Here is a 14087-nt window from a genome sequence, read left to right as displayed (position 1 = left end):
TGCATACGGGCGCTTTGATGAAAATCTAACAGCACGCCACGTCAACGCAACTGCTGTGATTGGCCTGTTCCGTAACATTGATTCCTCCTATGCTTTTTCCTCATATAGCATTTCACCGCAGGTTTGAATGAATCACTGAGAGAATATCAATCATTGTCTCAGCATAAGGAATAATCATCGCTCTTTCAAGTGTCAGATCTTCCTAGAGGGAGATCGTTGAAAGCATCAGGCGTGAGGTAAAGTCCAAAGATGTGGAAACACTTCAGGGACAAACACGTTTGACTTTGAAAAAGAAACAAAAAACACACTACAAGAAAAAATGGGGGGAAAAGTCCTGACATATTATTTTTTTCTATCGTGGCTGGAACACACACACACACACACACACACACACACACACACACACACACACGGCGAAGGTGAAGTTGTACAAAGATTCGCTCAGAAGTCTAAATCAGCCATAAATGGGGATGTTCATGGTTTTTGAATAAAAATAAAATAGCTTACAAAGCTTAACCTTACGCAAAAACAAGTTTGTCATAAAATATAAAAAAAATTTACGTTTTTACGGACATCTGTCCGATCTGTCTTGTGCATGTAGTGTACCACTACCACCACAAGGTGGCTGTAATCTATCTGCCAGCTGTTTGCCAGCTTACAGTTCCGACAAAAACGGAGGAAGCAGATGTTGTGTGTTGGATTAGAAACGAGAGCACAAACAGGAGAAAGATGCACAGCCAAGGACGACTTCAAAAAGTAATCGAAAAATTCGGCCAGGTGAAGCCCAACCCCCCACAAGTCTGCTGCATCTAAGATCAGTTTTTAGAGAGCGAGTTGGTTTAGGGCAGAGCTTCCCAAAGTGTGGGGCCCGCCCCCTAGGGGGGGCGCAGAGCCATTGCAAGGGGGGCGTGGCATGAAAAGGGGAAAAAAAACAAAAACCCTTGGACACTGCTAGCGTAATGGACAGGTTTTTGACGGGGCTCCACACGAACGCAAAGCAGGAGATGAAGCATCGCTGAATATGTTTCCAAACCAGCTTCCTTCCAAGACAAAGACTAGAAAATATGGTGAAGCATCTTCCCTTTGGTTTCACCTGCACAAGTGCCAAAGTAGGTCTCCCTGCAGAATTGGTTTTCCCTTCATCGGGAGCAGCGCTGGGCTCTTCAAATCACGGACAAACAGGATCCCACATTCTTGGCTTTTAGTTCACAAACACTTGTTGTAATGACTAACTGCTCCGGACTAGGGATGGGTATCGTTTAGGTTTTATCCGATACCGGTGCCAAACCGGTACTTTTGAAACGGTGCCGGTGCTCAAACCGGTGCTTAAAGAATGGAGAACACAAAATTGGTCCAAAAACCTCTCATGTTCAGCTGTTTTTTGTAAAAAGATAACAATGTTAGCCTTTTCTGCAGCTATGGGGCATATATGGTATCACTCTTGGCTGGAAGCAGTGCTTAAACAATGGAAAAAACACAAACTTTGTCCAAAAACCTCTCATGTTTAGCTGTTTTCCACTTTTTCTTTGGTCATTTTAGCCTTTTTGGCCAGGGTGAAGGGAGTATCTGCCATCAAACAAGAAGACAGCCGCATGTAGCTATGATGATGTTTGCTAGTTCACCTTACATGCATTAATGTAATAACGTGGTTAGCCTACTCAACGTAAATTACACACGAACATTAAGCTACTCACGCAGAGAAGAACGGCTGCTGCTGCATCATCATCCTCATCATTTCTGCTATACTGGCAGGGCTAGGGGCCAGGACTCTCCTCTTCGGGCACCGGTACCCATCCCTACTCCTGACAGTTTAGAGATGTTTGCTCTTTATACAGTAAAGTTACAGCGGGATACAAATAACATCAGGCTGATCCTGCCGTAATTTGTTCCCCCGGTTCAAATCACAGACAAACAGGATCCCACAGGGGCATTTTTCTTGTAAAACAAAGAGGGGCCTAGCGAAAGAAAAGTTTGGGAACCACTGGTTTAGGGGGAGAAATTCAAAGAATTGACTTTAAATGTCCCATTTGTCAACATTTTATTTTGAAAAATCGTTTTCTGCTGACCAGTGCAGCCACATCCCATTCAAAATAAAATGGCTACATATCTGATCAATCAGCTGAGAGAAAATTCAGTTTTCAGAGCCTTCAAGCACAGATCAGTGGCTTTAATCATGGAACAACCTTTTTCCATGAAATGTGTCTTATTAAGTACTTGTGTTTTTCACACTGAGCGTACTGCAGCTGTTAGTAACAGATGTTGTAAATTACAAAATGATGTTTTACTTGAGGCACTTGCTTGAAATCATTTCAATTACTGAGTTCACAAATTTATAGCTTATAGGTTTGTAATAATTCACTTTTGTGATACAGACTATAGTCTGGGCTCTGCTGTTATTTTCTTTTAGCTGCAGATGAATTAAATGATAAAAGATTACATCGTATCTCCTGGTCTTCATGTTCAGAGTAAGATTTTATCCAAAAACGGGTGCTGCTGTTTCAGAGATGGGCTGTAAAGCTGTTGATATATAAACATTTTCTTTCTGTTTTCTGCAGGACCTGGAGCTGTTGTCCCAGGAATTAGTTCGTCTCAGTAAAGAGAGCAGTCCCGGTAGCAGTGCTGCTGGGTCAGGATGAGGCTATCACCTGGATTAATCCATGCAGTCACTTCCATCTCACCACTACCATTCACCTCAGCTGGAAGGTGTCAGCCAGACTCAGGCTAACACCTGGAACCAGGTTTTCTTCCTTACCCCATCTCTGCGCTAAGACCTGCTGTAGGCTCTGACTACTGCCTGAAGCTGTTATGTTTTCACCATTTCAGCCTGGGTTGTGACTAAATGCTGAAATAATGTCCATGTCATGCTTTTCAGCCTGGAGGAAGCAGTACTTTTTAAAGGCGTAGAAGAAGACACTGAATGGAAACACTGAGGATATTAAAAGCTGGCCTCAACTCATGTACGTCTATGTTGAATGTACTGTCATTAGAGCGCACTGCTCAGTTTGCTCTGAGTCCTGGCTACGACCTGCAGTGGTCACATTATAACAGACTCGTGCTTTCTGTTGTCTGTAAATCTTTGCTTTCACTGGTTTCTACTTTATGTCTTAACACTCTGTCTGTCTGTCAGGGCCTGGCTATATCCTGAAGGACGCTTATCCTAAATGACTGACATTGGTTCCTGTATGCAGTAACTCTGTTGTGATCTGATTATGTCCCGTCTGCTAACGAATCGCACATTACTGAGTATGTGGGCTATGTCTATGCTGTCAGCTGACCTTTTTGATCTTCTTAGGGAACCAAATGTAAGATTTTTATGAGGTCATCATGACACCTGAGTACCCCCCCCCCCCCCCCCACCCCCCCCAAATTAAAAGATGCAGTATTTGCATATTTTATTCTGAAAGTTCAGTTCGCCACTGCCTTGTCTTTCCTGCCTGCATGGTGGTCAGGTCTCTGTTGTGGTGTCCTCTATGTCGTTCAAACTCTCGTCCAGATGTGTTCACTTCTGACTTTTATATCAGTGGCTACGACCATCTAACCACCAACAGACCTCCAGAGCAGACCGTAGACTCTGAGGTGAATGACGTCAAAGACACCACAGAAACTAGGCCAGGAAAGTAGTACGAGGCTAGCTGTTTGTCAGCAACTGAGCTTTCAAAATAAAATACTTACTTTGGACTTTTTAAGCAGTTTCAACCAGAGAATGAGCGATAATCCACCAGCTGTTGCAGCTTTAATCACCTTTTCTTTGGTGAAACTCAAGTTTTACACGTTATAGTGAAACTGTGATGACACTAAAAAAAAAAAAACACTTCTTATTAAGTGTTTTTCTAAAAGAACTTCATTCCATAGGAAAGCTTGTTTGCTTTAACAGATTTAACATAACCACCAGAAAAAATAAATGCCTGTACCTTAAAGACTACCTACAAATGTTCACGTTAAACTTCCTGTTAATCTGTCAGCTGGTGTCACACGTTAACTGATTGTGTCCTTAGATTAATTAAGAGTTGCTTTATCTGTCTGTGTTGGGCTGTGGCTACGTCCAGGAGTTCACAGTGTGAAATGTCTTAGGCGTCACAGGTTCTCTGTGCAGCTATTTTGCGTCCCGGCCTTTATTTATTGCTTTTTATACACTTTAGGATGCAAAATGGTCTCCCGTGTGTTTCAGCGCCTGCCACCAGAACAGTCATTAAAATTCATCAGGGATGGCAAAGGGATCCAGGCTTAGACTATTAGCTGGATTTTCAGACACAGTTTCTTTTGTCGAACCTAGTGTGACCGTGTTTCTGTGTTTCGATGGCTTTTATTCAAAATAACATCTCCGAGAAATAAAAACTGAAATGCTAAAATATTAAAACACCAGATTTTGTGATTATGTTTCCCTTTGTTTTAGTCGGGTTACTCTGGATAAAACCTGGTTTAAAAACATCATTGATGACAAACAGCAATCAGTAATAGCTGGACAAGGAAAAATCTGCACAGCTTTAATTAGCGTGACGCAGCCTGGGATCCACAATGGTTCAACAAAAGCTCAATGACTGCCTTGGTGTGGTCTGTGTCTATATCCTGGATGAAAAGAGCTCTAACATTTCTTGCACTATTATCAGTTTGTGAATACTTCCCTCTTTACCGGAGTCACCAAATGGCACACAACAAAGACAGTTTTCAGGGTTTTTTTTGCTTTTCTGCAGGGTGGGTCTATTTCCTGCTCTATAATGTTCACTGACTTTGACTGTATCGTTGCATTTATTTCTGTTTCGTGAAATCTGACAGGAAGTGACAGACACTTCCCTTTTGCTTTGCCTTTGTTTCTTCTGGACTCTGGCCCTGGGCCCTGACTATGCCCTGGATTATACTCTGCCCCAGGCTAGCTCCATCTAACTGGGCTGTGATTATATCCTGGACATTATGCTTGTAACAGATTTTGTGTTTTATGTTATAACTGCCTGTATATCACTGCTTTTTTTTGTTTTTTTTGGGTACACTGCAGCACATATCCAGCACCGTCTGATGTTAGGAGTTTAAAATGTCAACATGTGGGAGGAAAACTCGAGCTGTTTCTGGTGCAGCTTTAAGGATTTTCAAATCTTAAGCTCAAGGGTGTTTAAACCAAACGTTAAGCAACTGAAAATTCCCCCAAAATGATCACTTAGCAGTTGAGCTGCACCACAATCAGATCTTTTTTTTTTTTCCACTTTTGCTTCAAAGATGGCACTAACCTGATCCACTGGGATTGGTCTATGTGCTGGACAGGGACTCGGCTGGAGCTTTTTGTTTGCAATGTTTAAATCTGTACATAAACGCTGCGATATGACTTCTAACTGTATGAAAAATCAACTGATCTATTTATGAAGCTGATAATGATCATGACGCTAATTATTGTAACTATGACGAAATGTGATTTAAAAAAAAAAATACTGTCTGAACATGATGTTCACGTGTTCGGGTTTTTTCGGCTCAATTTTTCCAACATTTTACTGCCTTTAAATCAAAGCTTGATTTTGGGGATCTGAACGCAGAATTCTCCTTCATGCCGTCAAATATGCAGGACGAATGGTGGTGCTGATTAGGCCTGGACATTTTATCAGATTTTAGTTTCAGTTACGACTTTGCCTGCCAATGAATATGAAAGCGGATCTTATCAGGCGCGCCCCATTTCTAACAGGGCTCAGTGGTGGCATTTGATAAAGCAGCTCAAAAAGAAACCAAAGGCTTATTTCTCTTTAGTTTCAGCTCTTTGTGTCAGTCCAGACTAAACCTTTCTAATATTATTAAATTCATCCAGTGTTGAGAAGTCCTACCAGACTGAAGTTTAAAGACTGTACAACAGCACAAAAACTCTCTGTGGGGTCATCGAGGGGTCACCAGCTGTTACCACCTAAAAGTGAGATGTTGCAAACAGTAAACATTGTAAAATATTGTAGGTTAATCTGTGGAGGATGATCTGGTTGCCTGCAGCCGTCTGTTTCTCAGTTGTTTTTGCCCGTCTGCGAGACAAAGGTTGGTTGTTGGCTGCAGCTCGCTGTGCTGGATTGGTATCTGTCTCACAGACATCGGGCGGCTCAGGTGGTCGACCAGGTCGTTTACCAAACTTCAATCAGAAGGGAGTGGACGGATCCCGTCCTCCTGTGCATGTGTCAAAGTATCCTTGTGCAAGATGCTGAATCTCAATTTGCCCCTGATATACATCGGAGTGTGTGTGTGTGTGTGTGTGTGTGTGACGAAAGACTGGTTCGTTTACCATGATCATCACCCCCAGTACAACCCTGTCTCCCCTGTTACCCCAGACTTTATATTTTATCTGTTTGCCTTTTGAAATAATTTTTAAATTCAATGAAATCCATATATTTTTAAAGTTTAAAGTGCCCGACGCTTGTTATGAATAATATGAATCATCATGTTGAATAAAATCCTAATTTTGGAGTCTCCCATAATTTAGCAGCAGTGTCTGACCAGTTTGGGAGGCCCTGAAATTAAGATAAATGGACAGAAAAATAAGAAACAGAGGAGTGAAGAGGAGAAAGGGAGCAGTCGGGCTTTGAAGGACGCTGTAGGAAATCACACACAGGTGTTTTTCAGAGTTTTAGTTCTTAAACATTTCTGCTACTTTAATCAGTGGCACGGCATGAAGTTGAAGTGTTAGTTTTTTTTCTTTAGCTGGACAGTCCTGATCAAAATAACTGAAGAATTATTATTTTGAAATGATTTAGGGCTCTGTCTAAGTCCTGGATTAGGAAGGAGTCTGAGTTCTGGCACCACGTGTTTGAGGATCAGCTCCTAAAAATCTTCTAAAAGTTGAATGAAGTTCGGTTTCTTCTGAAGTTTCACTCTTCAGACAAACGTACAGGAGGGCAGACTCCGCCCTCTCTGCCATCCCACAATCCTCGCTGTTTCCTTTTTTTCAGAATCCAACTCTTTGTGTTCCCAGTAAAGTTTGGAGATGGAGGTCGAGCTTCGCGGCTCTCTGCAGGGAGATGCCGCCTGGCTCAGCACTAATTAGCTCTCGGGCGCTTCCTGTCCCACAGAGAGAGGCGGATTAAAGAGGTGACCGCTCACTGCAGACGGGGTCCACCTTAACGAGATAGCGCCTGATTGGCCAGGCTGTGGGTTAATTGAAGGGGAGAAAGTGATGAGTTTTAATTAAAAGGAAACCTCAGAGGGAGGCCGACAGCCCGAGAGCTGTATTTCTCTGATTCGTCACCAGCTTTACTCTCAAACTTTTTAACTATTCGTTTTTTGATGACACTGATCTGAACCTGCAGTTTTTCAATAAGAAACACTTGTTTTCTACTAACTTTGTGACTTTAATCTTCAAATTTTCATGAATTTCTAACTTTATAGAGGCAGCACGGTGACGCTGTGGTTTTGTTGCCTCACAGCAAGAAGGTTCTGAGTTTTCACGGGTTCTCTCCGATACTCTGGCTTCCTTCTTTTCTCACATATTAATCATATTCAGATTTTGTTCAGTTGTCAAATTTAGGCCTATATTTGGATCCAACAGTGTTATTGATGCTTTGCTCCCTAATCTTGTGAATCACTGCCTCATTATTAGTAACGTTTCCTAAACTCTTCCTCGCAGTAATTATCACTGTAACTAAATGTTTTTCAAAAGAAGGACAAACTGCAAAAAAGGCAGGAGACACTGGGAAATGAAAGAAGAGAGGATGGAATAAAAAATAGAAATGACAGGAGGAGATGAGTGGAGGAGAGAAAAAGGATGAAAGGGCAGGAAGTGAAAGAAGAGATGAGATGAAGATGACAGTGATGAGGGGAGGAGATAAGATGAGGAGGTGAAACAGTAGCAGAGAGATGAGGAGAGGAAGGTTATCTTCTGGTGATCGTTTGCATTAAAATCTCAAATTCACTCATTTCTGTTCATAAAGATGCTCAAAGAACCTTAAAAGGGTCCTATAAACTGTCTGTTTTGTTGCTATGGGTTACATGAACTTTACACTCTCCGTCTCCATTGTAGAGATTTGAGGACTTGAGTATGTGGGTAAAAAGTGCAAACTCACTCTTCTTATTTTCTTTCTTTGAGGTTCACTTTAGAAATACACGTCAACGTTACGGTCTCAATCTCATCAGATGCGTCACAGCACCAAGCGCCAACGGTGCCCAGCTACTCACTGAAAAAATAATATAGTGCTGGGTTTATTTTTTATTGAAGGGCTGCACAGAGCGGATGACAAGGGCATGAAGTCCGACAGAGGAACAGAATAAAGAATGTGCTCAGATTTCAAAATAAAAGACCCCATGCAGAGTAAAAGTGCGAGTGGGAGTCATGCAGACTGCTTCACAGACATGAACCAGGTGCACTGCCAGGGTTAATCTACCGTTTAACCTCGACATGCTCATGCGTTACACAAAAGTTGGATGTAGCCACTGTGACATCATAAAGTTTGAAGCCTCAATTTGAGTGTTTGGAGTTGGAGACAGAAGAGACCATATTTAAGAGTGTAATATGGAGGGTTTCATCTTGGTTAGCAAGGTGGAAGTCTCACAGACTCAGATACAGATACCTGCTGATTAGTGGTAATATTTTAGTACTAAAACACTAGAACTTCATTCACCAAGTGTGGAAGAGACATTTGTCGAACTGACCACACACAAAGCTGAATAGCAGAGATGAGACCTAATGGAAAGTGGCCACGCCTCTAATAATGCACTTAATTATTACTCACACAGACGTCTTACTTAGATGCTTACTTAATTCAAACCATTTTCCCCAACGGGTCACCAGGAGATGGATTTACTTTAATTCTGGATTTGGTGGAGATTTCACAACAAACCGGCCTCCTTACTCAAGCTTCCCGTTTATCCAGGCTGCTTGTCTTTACTCCCAGCTGTGACACAAAGACCTTTTTCTTTCCGGACACACGGGTGAGTTATGACTGCACTTTTATTATGAAAAGTAATATTAATTATGAAGACCAAAAGCTATTCTTGTAGCAGACTGCAAACCTTTTAATTCTGCTCTAAAGTTGAACATTTCAACTAGTGATGCCAGCCTCAAGTGGCCATTTGGGGAACTTCAGTTTTTCGAGCACTGCCTTTATTTTTTCAGATCACTGCTGTTTCCTGAGTAAAACGTCGTCCACACCGGCATTTCCAAAGTCAGACTTTCATTCATAACAATGCCACAGAACAAAGATTTGCAGACTGTGGGATCAACTTATTAGTGGATGTTTGATAAGTAGTCAGACTGAAGACTTGATGAGATGGAAGCGGACAGGCTGAAGCTCCTCAGGTGAAAAGACAAGCTGTCGTGTTTCCTTTTGGTTTGAGGGTGTCGGGGAACGTCCTCACAAATCCAGATGCAGAGACGTGTGTGAGGTCGGGGTGATTATGTAACTGGACTCTCTTTTTGCCCCGGGAAACCAGGGGCTTGCCGTGGAGATCCCCTCATATCTGAATGAGGGTGCGACAGTTACACGGAGAGGGAGGAGGAAGTTGGTTTACAGAGTTTAAAAAATTCACGAGTTCTCTCCTGCAGCAGACTGCTAAATATAGACTGTGTGTGTGTGTGTGTGTGTGTGTGTGTGTGTGTGTGTGTGTGTGTGTGTGTGTGTGTGTGTGTGTGTGTGTGCGCGATACAGAATCCGTCTCCACAACAGAGAGGTCTTAAATGCATCACAGGATGTTGGTAAATGATGCACCATAAATAGTCAGTGGACATCATGAGGATGAACAGTAAACGCATCACCACAGCACACAGCCAAGAGACCAACAAGTCTGTGAACACATCACCATATGATCATGAGAGGAAACACAGACACAACCAACAGACTGCAAACATGACGTAAGAAGGAACTGCGTGCTGATGAATGCATCAGCAGAAAATCGGCATCACGAGGGAGAGCAATAAAGTCAAATATGAGAGAAAGGAAAAGAAAATGAAACTAAGGTCATCATCAGAGATAAGGAGGAAAGAAGTAAATGCATCAGCTGCACACACACGCAGTAGTCCTCCACAGTAGACGCTAGCTGCATCACAGTGGAGGACATTGAAGGCATCATTGGCAAATTCAAACAAATAAACCATGAATGAACTGAACCATAATCTGCTAATCTGCTGATTTCAGATTCAGTCATCTTCTCAGAGATGTTCAGCTTCCAGCTGCATCTTTACACCTGTGTGTTCTGTGATTCACCTCAGAGGTGTGCAGAAGCATCGGAGCGGAAAGTTACTGAAAAAGTGGACAGTGGGAGAGTCCATAGTTGTGAAGTCCGAAGGCACTGTGGTCTTCCACTACACCACCCTGACGGGAAAACTCAGACGCAACACAAATACACCGATCAGGCGTAAATAAAGACCACCGACAGTGAATGACGCGTATTATTTCTTCATCATGGCACCTGTTAGTGGGCGGGACTAAACTATGACGTCTTGTTTAACACATGATTCTTCTTCATTCTTTCTTATGGCCAGCAGGGGGCGATTTCTGTGGTTGTATAGAAATCCGATTGAACTCAACAGGAAAACGACCTTACTGCTCGCTTGATGTTTGATTTCACTAAAGACTTTTCTGATGAGTTCATGGTCTCTGTAACAAGCTTTACATTCTGCTGAAAGCAACACGATGTTTGTTTTGTGAATAAACGTCCACATTAGTCTCCGGAAGGATGACAAACACAGCTTTAAGGCGGGGCTACCTTGTGATTGGCAAGTTGCTAAGACATCGGCGTGCACCCCTCAGTCATCACGTCTGAGGCCTCACTGCCATGGCCACATCCATCTTTAATAAGCAGTGCAGGACAAACAACAACAACCTGAACTCACATCAGCTTCAGACTTGCTGCGTTAAACGGACTTAACTACACACACACACACACACACACACACTCAGAGTGCACTGTGGCCTCAGAGGCCTCTGAGTATTGATTGGACTCTTAGCGTGTGTAATGAAAGCCGCTGCGTTTGTTTTTAGCTTCAGAGTGGGAGGAGAGAGATGTGGCACTGCGGCAAGACACACACACACACACACACACACACACACACACACACACACACATGCAGTATCAGAGATGTACATGTCTTTATATAGACTCACTGTGAGCTGTGTGGGAGGCTGTAATTGAGAGGAAACAGCCTGAGGTCTGATTACACCACCGCTCTCCACTTTCCTCACTTCTTTCTTTCTTCATGTAATTTATCTTCTATTCACTTTGTTTCTCTTTGATTTGTTGTCCGGTCTCCTTTAAGCCTCCAAACCAATACCTGGATAAACTCTAAGTGGATTTCCATGAAATTTCATCCATTCTACCCCTGAGCATGAAGTTCAGATACGTTTGGGATTCTCTGACATTTCCTTTATTTTGACTTTTTAACCGAGGTGAACCTTTGTGAGTGTGTTTGGTTACCTTCAAAGGGAAAAGTTGAATGTGTTGGAAAATTCTTTGTAGTAACTTTTAGCTCAGGTTTTGGTCTCTGCCAAGCGGCACCTTCAGAGGGCTGAATAGGAAGCAACCTCAGACGTGCTCAAAACTGCAGTTTTGGTTTCACTTTACAGTTTTAACGACACATGCATTGCTTAACAATATCAAAGCTATGCTTCATTAAGGGTGTGGCCTCATTGAGTGACAGGCAGGTGTGCTTGGTTTTACTGAAAGTCTTTCTAAGGAGTTAGCTGTTTGATCTTTACTAGCCAAAATTAGCCTCCTGTGTAATATCACAGCTGCTGTGTCTCAAGTTGCATTTGTCAATACAGTAGCTATTTTTGAATGACTACACAGATGGTGCACCCTGGTCACTTCTCATCCTCACTGGAGATCGTTACGTAACAGAAAAGCCCCATTTCCATTAGTACCCAGACTGACTCGGCACAGTTGCTTAGAAGCATTGCTGTGACAATGACCACCAGTGTTGGTCAAGTTACTTGAAAAAAGTAATCAGTAACTAATTACTGATTACTTCCCCCAAAAAGTAATCCCGTTACTTTACTGATTACTTATTTTTAAAAGTAATTAATTACTTAGTTACTTAGTTACTTTTTAAAAACCCGATTTACAACCTGTATAGGTGATAAAGCGATAGATCTTTCAGCCCAATTCTACTTTTTCTGCATAATCCATCATACAAAATGTAATCAAATGGAAAAGTCTCTTTTTAAAACTTGTTTTATTAGTTTTAATCTTTTAACTTTATGCATCAAGCAAAAATGTAATTATATGCAACATTCTCTGACTGGAAGAAATTTGTTTAACATTTAAACCTATTTTCTGCAAATTCCAGCACATAAAATATTTTTTGTGTTTACACTCAGTCTTTCAAATAGATGCAAGTAAAACACAGCAGAAAATAAATAAAGTCAAAGACTCAGCGGTCCTGTTGCTCTGTTTTCACCTGTAAAGCAGGAGTGGGGTAGGCGGAGGTTTACCCTGGTGCAGGTGTGCCGCGGTCAGTTGAAGAATCCGCGAGTTTCTCTGTGAGTTTCCCATTACGTTGTTGCGCACTCGGTGCTTGCTTGGAGGTTTAGGGGTTTTTTTCGCTGTAAAAAGAAGTTTTCTTCCCACGCACAGCGGACATGTAAAATGAGGGGTACACTGTGCACAGGTTGGCAATCTGTTGTAGGGCTGTAGTGAAAAAACTTCATTTTTTAAATTCAGAAAGGATGATGATCAAGCTACTATTTTCACCTCATTATGATCCTCATTTAAAGTAAGAACAATATAAGTGTGCAGAGACAGATATGTAAATAAATGATAACCCAGAGAGCTGCATCGACCCCGAAAGTGACCCGAGCTGCACATAATTCATGAAGTCTTAAACATCAGTGAATAATTCCATACATCAGATCTGAGCACAGGATCATGAACCCAGCTGCATGTATGAATCAGACGTGATGAATAATAAAATCTGAGGTTCATCTCTGGGTCACACACATAGGATGTATGTCCTGCTATAGATCGAAATCTGATTTCATTCATTTATTCTCTGCATGCTTAGTTACAGTATTTTAAACCTCTGACTGTTTTAACCCCCGAGCCTTCGGGACTGTCATACTCTGTATTTTCCCAGTGACTTGGCTGCAGGTTAAATAATTATTCTGTTTCTATAATTATTATGTATCAGCTGGTTCATTTGAAAGATTAACGAGTGAAGCCTGCTGCGTGCTCACTCAGTATTTGTTGTTGGTGCAGGTGTGTGTTGTGTGTGTGTAGTTCAGACATCAAACCAGACTGACCTAACTACCAGGTCACATGACCCTACTGTCTGTCTGCCTCACCCCCCGCCCCCTCTTGTCTTTGCTATGTGACCTGATTGGACTTAATGAGGTTTCATTGGTGCAGCAGGATCAGGTTCCCCAGAGCTGCTGCAGGACGACTCCTGACAACTTTACAGTGAAGCTGCTTAGTTTGCTTTTTTTCCCCAGCATAACATTTTTTTGCACTTAACAACAACAACAAAAAAAAATATATATAACCAGACTATTTACAGTCATGTGGAAAAAAGTAGTAGCCAGGTGCTGCCAGTCAAATGCACTCGATCAAATCGTCATCAGCACCTGTAAAAGCAAAAGTCCTGGCGTTTCCTTAGCACAATGCTAAGGAGGAAAGGCTTCAGCAGCAGGTTTAGAAAAGAAACTGTTGCTGCAAGTTAGTTTGAAAAGGGTCATACATACGACCATGATTCTAGATTATTCACAAGGCAGTTTAAATCTTCCCAGGAGTCGACATCCCAGCAAATTCACCCCAAGGTCAGACCGGCAATGCCCAGAGAAACTGCAAAAAATGAAGTGAATCATATCTACCACAGGCTGTGACAGGCTCGCTGAAGCTAAAACCGACCTGTGTGGTTTGATTCCACAGAAGAGGTGGACTCTGTGCACCACACCTGCAGTCTCATAAATGCCCACACCTGAGTTTGACCCAAGGAGCACATCCTTACGGTCAAGCACGGAGGTGGAAGCATGCTTTGGAGATCTTTCCCCCACTGGATGCTTCCTGTTCATTGGGAAAGTTATTTTAAATGTTTCCTCAGCGAATTAATGAACATTTATTTCAATTTGTACGTTCTTGTTTTAGTTTGTCCTGCTTACTGATCATTTCTACTACAGGCAATATTATTAGCATCTCTTTTTGTCTCC

General features: G+C 42.1%; 1 protein-coding gene across 4 annotated transcripts in view; it reads left to right on the top strand.

Annotated features, from left to right (window-relative positions):
• The window catches only part of gripap1 (GRIP1 associated protein 1), a 46159-nt gene extending 41802 nt beyond the window's left edge, over positions 1-4357 (top strand). For 3 of the 4 annotated variants that reach the window (XM_086276560.1, XM_086276559.1, XM_086276558.1), the window contains one exon: positions 2556-4357. In XM_086276560.1, the coding sequence (XP_086132686.1) occupies positions 2556-2636 (81 nt within the window). In that variant the 3' untranslated portion in view covers positions 2637-4357. The remainder of the gene's footprint in view (positions 1-2555) is intronic. The other variant, XR_015126574.1, reaches the window with a different exon arrangement.
• The last annotated feature ends 9730 nt before the right edge of the window (positions 4358-14087 follow it).

Source organism: Aulonocara sp. 'chitande type north' Nkhata Bay, linkage group LG20, assembly GCF_057382095.1.
Source record: "Aulonocara sp. 'chitande type north' Nkhata Bay isolate Kocher_YH1m ecotype deep benthic linkage group LG20, A_spYH_male_GT1.1, whole genome shotgun sequence".
NCBI lineage: Eukaryota > Metazoa > Chordata > Actinopteri > Cichliformes > Cichlidae > Aulonocara > Aulonocara sp. 'chitande type north' Nkhata Bay.
The sequence above is the reverse complement of the archived record's forward strand: the minus strand, read 5'-3'. Positions and strand labels throughout refer to the sequence as shown.